General features: G+C 57.2%; 1 protein-coding gene across 1 annotated transcript in view; it reads left to right on the forward strand.

Annotated features, from left to right (window-relative positions):
* The window catches only part of Nphp4 (nephrocystin 4), an 81,841-nt gene extending 76,483 nt beyond the window's left edge, over positions 1-5,358 (forward strand). The window contains exons 24-30 of the mRNA XM_021201228.2: positions 1,373-1,529; positions 1,901-1,986; positions 2,499-2,584; positions 3,350-3,521; positions 3,772-3,951; positions 4,208-4,351; positions 4,819-5,358. Of these exons, the coding sequence (XP_021056887.1) occupies positions 1,373-1,529; positions 1,901-1,986; positions 2,499-2,584; positions 3,350-3,521; positions 3,772-3,951; positions 4,208-4,351; positions 4,819-4,959 (966 nt within the window). The 3' untranslated portion in view covers positions 4,960-5,358. The remainder of the gene's footprint in view (positions 1-1,372; positions 1,530-1,900; positions 1,987-2,498; positions 2,585-3,349; positions 3,522-3,771; positions 3,952-4,207; positions 4,352-4,818) is intronic.
* The last annotated feature ends 2,326 nt before the right edge of the window (positions 5,359-7,684 follow it).

A 7,684-nucleotide genomic window follows, 5' to 3' on the forward strand; every position in this document is an offset into this window, starting at 1 on the left:
GAGGAGGAGGAGGAGGAAGAGGTGGAGAAGGAGGTGGAGGAGGAGGAGGAGGAGGAGGAGGCAGCAATACCCCCTGCACCTACAGTTCTCACCAGGTCTCTGGCAGCCAGAAACTTAGCTCGTGTTAGTTCCATGTAAGCCGAGGGTAGAGGGTTTCTTACCTGACAGCAGCCATTATTACAGCCCTGGGCCCGGGATATCCAAGACCTGGGCCCCCAGAGACTTGGTAGTTTCTGGAACTCTCCCAGCAGCCAGGACCTGCAGTTTTGTCTCTGGCTCTGTTCAGCCTTCTTTGGCCTCCGCTCTCACCCCTCCTTCCACATCCACCATTCTTCCTGTCCCTGCCGGGACCACTCTGAACCGCTCAGCTGCCCCTCATTGCTATGGCTACTGTCATAGTTGCCACTGCTCAGGAAGCAGTGTTGCTGCGGGTGACCCTGCTGCCACAGTCAGAGCCTGTCCCAAGGCCGTCTGTCTGTCTGTGGCCCTTGAGGCAGCCAACTGTGCCGCTGCTTGCACAGCTTGTCCTGCCAGACTCTCGCCTCGGCCTCTTCAGCAGCAGGTAGCTGGCTGGTCAACTACCTCCTCCTCCTCCTCCTCCTCCTCCTCGGCTGTTCGGCCACCTCCTTGGCTCTCCCCGCTCGATCAAAGCAGGCAAGGGAATCCCTTCATTTGGCCTTGTGCCTCAGTACCGGGGAAGGCAGGACCGGGTTCTCCAGCCTGCTTTAAGTTAACATTGAAACTGAAGAACATACACAGGAATCCTGATTCAAACTAAAATCAGGGTCATTTTTGGAAAGATCTGGCTTCCCACCTGCCTCTCTTCTTAGTGTGTCGTGTGTGGTGTATGCCTGTGTCTGTCCATTTGTACCGTGTGTGTCTGTCTGTAACGACAAAGGCCACCCGTTATGCCACCTATACAGCTGAGTGATTTTGTAAGTACTACTTGGACAGAGGGAAGTTTCTGTTCTTAGCCCCCTTTGGTTTAGACAGTGCCTCCTTTTCCCTGGGGGGGTCAAAGGGCCCAAAGTGCTCTGTCCCCAAACATAGGACCTGCAACCTGGAGCGGTTAAGAGTGAGTCCCCTCTGCAGTGATCTCTGTGGAAACGAGACTGGAGTAGTTCTTGGCACTGGGCGGTGAGCTGGCCCTCTGGGGTTTTACGAGTGTGCCCGACATAAGGTCAGGGGCTGGCATGTCTGGAGTGTACCCCAAGCTAGGCGCTATCCTGGGTCCGGCCTGCCAAAGCCCTCAGCTGTGCACTTAGAGGCATTTCTCACATCGTGTGTTTTTCATCTCACTTTGTGGGGTGCCGGTGAGACCCTCGGGCCATCCAGAGGGACCCTGGAGGCCACCGTGTGTCCATGCCCACAGGTCCTTTTCCGGGTGGAGACTGGCCGGCTCATTGCTGTGCTCTGCCTGACCGTAGAGCCCCAGCCCCACGTGGTGGACCAGATTTTCCGCTTCTACCACCCAGAGCTCACCTTCCTGAAGAAAGCCATCCGCCTGCCTCCCTGGCACACGCTTCCAGGTAAGTCCCACACAGCCCCGTGGCTGCTGGCGGCGGGCAGGTTCGGCTAAAGGGAGGAGGCATCTACCTCTCCATGGTGGCAGGTGGCACCTTCAGAGTTCTGACCTGCATTTGTGGTTTGAAGGAGAAGGTGCCAGCTTGCTCTGTGGTGATAAGGTGCAGATCCCCCCCATCCCCGACCCAGGCATGAGGGTGTGTGGGGCTGGTGGCGTTGACTCTTTGCTTGCACTTGGCCATGCCCTCTCATTGGCAGCCCGTCAAGAGGCCGAGGAGTGTGCTGGGTCAGGGTGGCAGCGCCCGCATCCCCGGTCACCCATTGTGTGTGCACACTCTGGGCTAAGTGGCAGAATTATCCCTTTCTCCATTTCCAGGGGCTCCCGTGGGGATGCCTGGAGAGGACCCCCCAGTCCACGTTCGATGCAGTGACCCGAATGTCATCTGTGAGGCCCAGAATGTGGTATGCCACCAGCGTTAGCCCTACCTTGAGCTGATCCTTGGGGGAGCCCCACCCATCTTCCCCACATGCCCGCATCCTCCTCTCGGGCTCAAGCTGGGGTCTGTATGCAGGATGGGAGGGCTGTCCTTACATCCTGAGGGTGCTTCATGGAGGAGCTTCCTCGTCCTCTGTTAGCAGAGCCGTTTGTTCGCCGAGTCTCTCGCAGTCTGAGTTTTGAGAAAAGGCATGAGGAGAAGGGAGCTGAGCCTGGTAATTTGAGCACTTTCTAATTGCCATTGTGCAGAGCTGAGGGCACTAATTGTATTATGACTGCTTAGGAAGTTAGACGGAGTCTGTGGAATGTAATTATTGAAATCAATATAAGATCAAGAAGCCGTGATCTTCTCAAGCAGAGAGGAAAACAGTGAAGACTTGTGTGGGAAGGGGCTGTGCACACCTGCCTGGCCTCACCCAGCAGGCTCCAGTGTGTGGGTGGGTGGAAACCAACGGTTGCCTTCTGCTGTGCTCGGCAGGGCCCTGGTGAGCCAAGAGATGTATTCCTTAAGGTGGCCAGTGGTCCAAGCCCGGAGATCAAAGACTTCTTTGTCGTCATCTATGCGTAAGCACAAACCCCGGGACCAGAGGAAGTGGCCTTCAGGGCTGGGTGTCAAGGGACCTGACGCTCCCCAGTGTCCTGGTGCTCTGAGGAAAGTGCTGGCTCAGGCCAGGCTCTGAGGCTGACAGGGCCTTGCTGATAGCTTGTTCTGTCCCAGAATATCACAGTAGCCCAGAGCGATGGCCATGACGAATACCTTCCAAGGAAGGGACGGTGCAGCTTTCTGGCCCTGAGCCAGCCCAAGACGCCCCTCACCATTCTGTCCCTCAGAGGATTTGCACTGAATCCCGAGAGCAGCTGGGGCTCAGCCCTGCTGTCCGTGGCCCGAAGCTGGTGAAGCCACACCTTGACTTCTCACTTAGTTCCAGTTGGAGCCCACTGGGAGTTCTTTAAAACTGGGGCAGCCCAGGGATGCCTCCTGCAGGGCTTCTGACAGTGGGGCTATGGAATCAGCTGTACTCAGGGCTGAGGGATATGCATCGTGCGCACACATACCGTATAAACATTTCTCAGTGGTTCCTTGTAGCAGCAGGTGTACACGTGTTCCCTGTCCCATTTTACGGTGTTGCCGTGGGATGTCAAGCTTTGGGTTCTGGCCTGTGGACCCCACCTCAGCCCCTGCTCAAGAGAGTCCAGGCAAGCACAGGGTGGCTCGCCCCAGTCCTGTACACAGGGTTCCCGTCTGTTCCCACTGTTCTCCGCAGCTCTGCCTGTGGCCCCGTGGCTCCCTGGAGTCCTCCCCGGTAAGTCCATCCCTGTCCTCTGCAGGGATCGCTGGCTGGCGGTGCCCGTGCAGACGTGGCAGGTCTGCCTCCACTCCCTGCAGCGGGTGGATGTTTCCTGTGTCGCAGGACAGCTGACCCGTCTGTCCCTCGTCCTGCGGGGGACACAGACTGTTAGGAAAGTGAGAGCTTTCACCTCCCACCCGCAGGAGCTGAAGGTATGGCCCTTCCTGGAGGTGGGCTTGGGGAATGGTGGGCCTCAGTAGCTAGCTGGTAGAGGTTTGCACAGCTCCTTGCTGCTGAGCTACCTGTAATAAAAACTGCCTTTCGCTGAGTGTGGTGTTAAGGATGAGGGACCAATACGTACCCTAAAGGCTTTTGGGATTAGTAAAAGGTGACCGTGGGGAACTGCATCACTAGGGGGATGGGGGGAGGGGCTGTGCCCTGACCTCTCCCTTGTCCTTCAAGACAGACCCTGCCGGTGTATTTGTGTTGCCACCTCACGGGGTACAGGACCTGCACGTGGGCGTGAGGCCGAGGAGGGCTGGCAGCCGCTTTGTCCATCTCAACCTGGTGGACGTAGACTACCACCAGCTGGTTGCATCATGGCTTGTGTGCCTCTCCTGCCGCCAGCCACTCATCTCCAAGGTCTGTAGACGTTGGGGCCAGGTTGGGGGCAAAGGCTGTGTCTCATGGGAGATGGCATCACCCAGCCTTAGGACCCAGCGACCCAGATCCAGCACTCTGTGTGAGGCTGAGTGGGGCCCTGGGATGGCTCTGGAAGGCTGGTCTGTCCTGTCTTGGTGCATATCCCAGGATCCAGGGCCAGGAGGAGCAGCTGCGCTGGGGAAGTACTCAGGTCCAACCAACGGCCACTGTGTCTCTGTCCCACCCTTCCCCCCAGGCCTTCGAGATCACCATGGCAGCAGGGGACGGAAAGGGCGCCAACAAGCGGGTCACCTACACCAACCCCTACCCTTCTCGGAGGACCTACCGCCTGCACAGTGACCGCCCCGAGCTGCTGCGCTTCAAGGAGGACTCCTTCCAGGTGCTGCCCCGCGGGCTGGGGGTGTGGCAGGAGTTAGTGCTTAGGATCCCAGCTGGCAGGCTCTGGAAAGTTGGGGTCACTTAGGCCCTCTGGGAACTGCTTCAGATGTCAAGTGACACCCTTCTGCCCTCCAGTGGGAGACCCTGACCTCCAGTGTCACCATAGGCAGGTGGATTTCCTCTGAGGAAACGAGACTCAACTGGGAGGGCGTGAGTGGGTGGCAGGAGCGTGGGACTGTCTGTTAGTGGGTTGAGGGACCCCTACATACCTTTGCAGAGTGGTGCCTGAGAAAGGGGCGCCGCCGGCTCTCCACACAGCCCTGGCCTGCACGGGCTGCCTGGCCCTCATGGCCTCCATCAGTCCCAGGTGTGCCCTAGGTGGAGTGTCTCACCCACGTGGTGACCTGCTTGTCTCAGTTCTAGAAGGGCGGAAGCCAAGGAGGTACTGACCCTCCTGTGCTCTTGCAGGTGGCGGGAGGAGAGACCTACACCATCGGCCTGCGGTTCCTGCCAAGCGGCAGCGCCGGGCAGGAGGAGATCCTGATCTACATCAATGACCATGAGGACAAGAATGAAGAGACATTCTGTGTGAAGGTCCTCTACCAGTGAGGGGACAGCTGTGAGGCCAGTGCCCCTTCCAGAGTGCCCCTCCCCGGAGACATCCATCGCTGTGACTCCAGGACTGGCCTGCATGGCCCATGAGCTGGCAGAGTGCAGAGAGACAAAGGTGTCCCTGTCCATGGTATACCCCTGAGAGCAATCCTGTGAGTGAATGTGACCTCTGGCTTACTCTGCCCGTGACACGCACAAGGCTGTGCTCAACTCTCAGGCTGTCACCGTCCAGAACAAACAGTTTTATAAATCATTTCCAATGACAAAATTATGTTTTTCTTACTAGATTTTTTTTAAATGAACATAATATATTTTAATTTGCCATGTATTTTATACTGGAATTCTTTTGTATCCCCCCCTTTTTTTAAGTTATTGAATGAAGCACCTCACTTCTGCCGCAGTGTCTCTTCTTATGCTTTTCTGGGGGGGGGGTTCCTCCTGCTGGAGTGATGGGGTGTGGGGCCTGCAGCTCCCAGTCCTGCCTGGGGGGGCTGGTATCTGCTGTCTTCCTGCTGCAACGCCACACCTGAGGCCAGAGGCCCNCCCCCNCCCCCCCNCCCCGTTCCTCAGGCCCAGCAGATGCCCATTCCACAGGGAGCTGTGTTTTCTGGCCAACAGGCCACAGTGTTCACTCTGCAGATGCTTGTAAGTTGTCTCCACCAAAGAGGCTCCCAGAGTCCCGAGCAGCCCCATGCCATTTCCCTGAAGCCCGGCCAGCCCAGGATAGCCCTTGGCATGCCCACGCTGAGGCTGAAGCTACACTGTTTCCAGTCTGCCCACAGGCTTAAGCTGTCTTAAGAGATTCAACGTTTGTAAAAGCTTCCTGTCTTGGATGGTCTCCTTCTGAGCGACCTACATGGCCTTGGGAGGTCATGACAGCCTTTTCCTTCCACCGTGCGTCTCTCTCGCCCTGGTTTCCACCATGCCAGGGCCTGCAGGGGGCTGCCCTCAGCTCTGGGGGTGGAGCAGGACTTGAGTCTAGATTAGGGTAACACTCACATCTATGGCTAGATAATCCTCGTGTCTCTTTTCCTCCTTTCCTACAGCGAGGGTGGCCAGGACCATCTTCTTCTCTTGGTGTGGAAAGCATCGGCCACAGTCCTACCACAGTCCATGGCTAAGTCCTTGGGCAGGGGATGAGCCAGGAATGGACTGTGCATAAGCAGAGCAGAGAAGTGGGATGCAGGGCTGTGGGCTGGGGGAAGCCTGGGCCATGAGGTCCCCCCTGCTACAAAGCAGCCTCCAGCCCCCATGATTCCCCACCCCACAGGCGGGAATGTCGACAGATGGAGTGGGCACAGCCCTTCCCTTTCCCCTGGGGTCACAGAGACTCCAGATTGAGGGCAGTCATCAGATGGCCTTGTCTGGGGACAGCACAAACTCTGAAGTAGGTCTTGTACCTGTGTTGGCGCTGGGCATGGGAATGGGAAGACAGCCGGGCAGCTGTGCCCACTCGTGGGGACGCCCAGGCTGCTGGTGGGTGGTCCCCAGGACTTCATCAACACTGAGCAGGCTGTGTAAGGAGTGGGGCATGGTGCTGCTGTTGCCCCAGGACCTCTAGACAGGTCTCTGTCACCTTAATGCCTCTGACCAACAGTGGGGCAGCTTTAGACTGCAAATGCCACAGCCTCATGAGCTCACCAGCCCTGGCTGAGCCTGAGTCTGGGCCTCCCTGCTCACATGTCAGCGAGCACCCTAGCTCCCAGCTCTGCACCTTGCCCCTGGAGGAGATCCCAGTTCAGAGGTATCCCCATGGTGAGGGGTCCCCACAGGACAGTTGCATTCAGTGAAACTGTCTTCGTCAGGGTTTCTATTCCTGTACAAACATCATGACCAAGAAGCAAGTTGGGGAGGAAAGGGTTTATTCAGCTTACACTTCCATACTGCTGTTTATCACTAAAGGAAGTCAGAACTGGAACTCGGGAAAGGTAAGGAAGCAGGAGCTGATGCAGAGGCCATGGAGGGATGTTCTTTACTGGCTTGCTTCCCATGGCTTGCTCACCTTGCTTTCTCATAGAACCCAGGACTACCAGCCCAGGGATGGCACCACCCACAATGGGCCCTTCCTCCTTGATCTCCAACCTAGAAAATGCCCCACAGCCAGATCTCATGGAGGCATTTCCCCAACGGAAGCTCCTTTCTCTGTGATAACTCCTGCTGTGTCAAGTTGACACACAAAACCCAGCCAGTACAGAAACCCACATTAGATGCTTGTCCAGGGGCGCTTTAGGTAAGGGTGGGCTGTTGGCTTCGGGAAGAGGTGGCTGTTCCCTGTGGTTCGGCCACGGTGCCGAGACGGAGGCGTTTGTTCAAGCACATCCACACGCAGCTGTAGGGAGGGATGGTTTGCGGATTGCTTTAACTTCTGGCCAGGGAGGTTTGAGTGAGGTGCTCTCTGCGGTGGCTGGGCCTGGTCCAGTCGGGGAAAGGCTTAATGACAGACTTCTCCTGGGAGGAGATTCTGCCTCCAGATGATGTTTGGGGTCCAGCTGCATCTTCTACTCCTGAGTTTTCAGCCTGTAGCCTGCTCCCCCAAATCTATACCCCATATCTATCCCCACAACCCTGCGAGCCAGTTCCTTAAGCAGATTACATCGTGAACACTGGGGTTTGCTTCTCTGGATGGTCCTGGGGTGCAGAGCCGGAGGTGAGGAGTGGGTGGAACAGAGGCAAACCTGGGGGTCGGGGGCAGCCAAGCCCTGTCCTGACCAGGGCTGGGAGC

Source organism: Mus pahari, chromosome 6 (genome assembly GCF_900095145.1).
Source record: "Mus pahari chromosome 6, PAHARI_EIJ_v1.1, whole genome shotgun sequence".
NCBI lineage: Eukaryota > Metazoa > Chordata > Mammalia > Rodentia > Muridae > Mus > Mus pahari.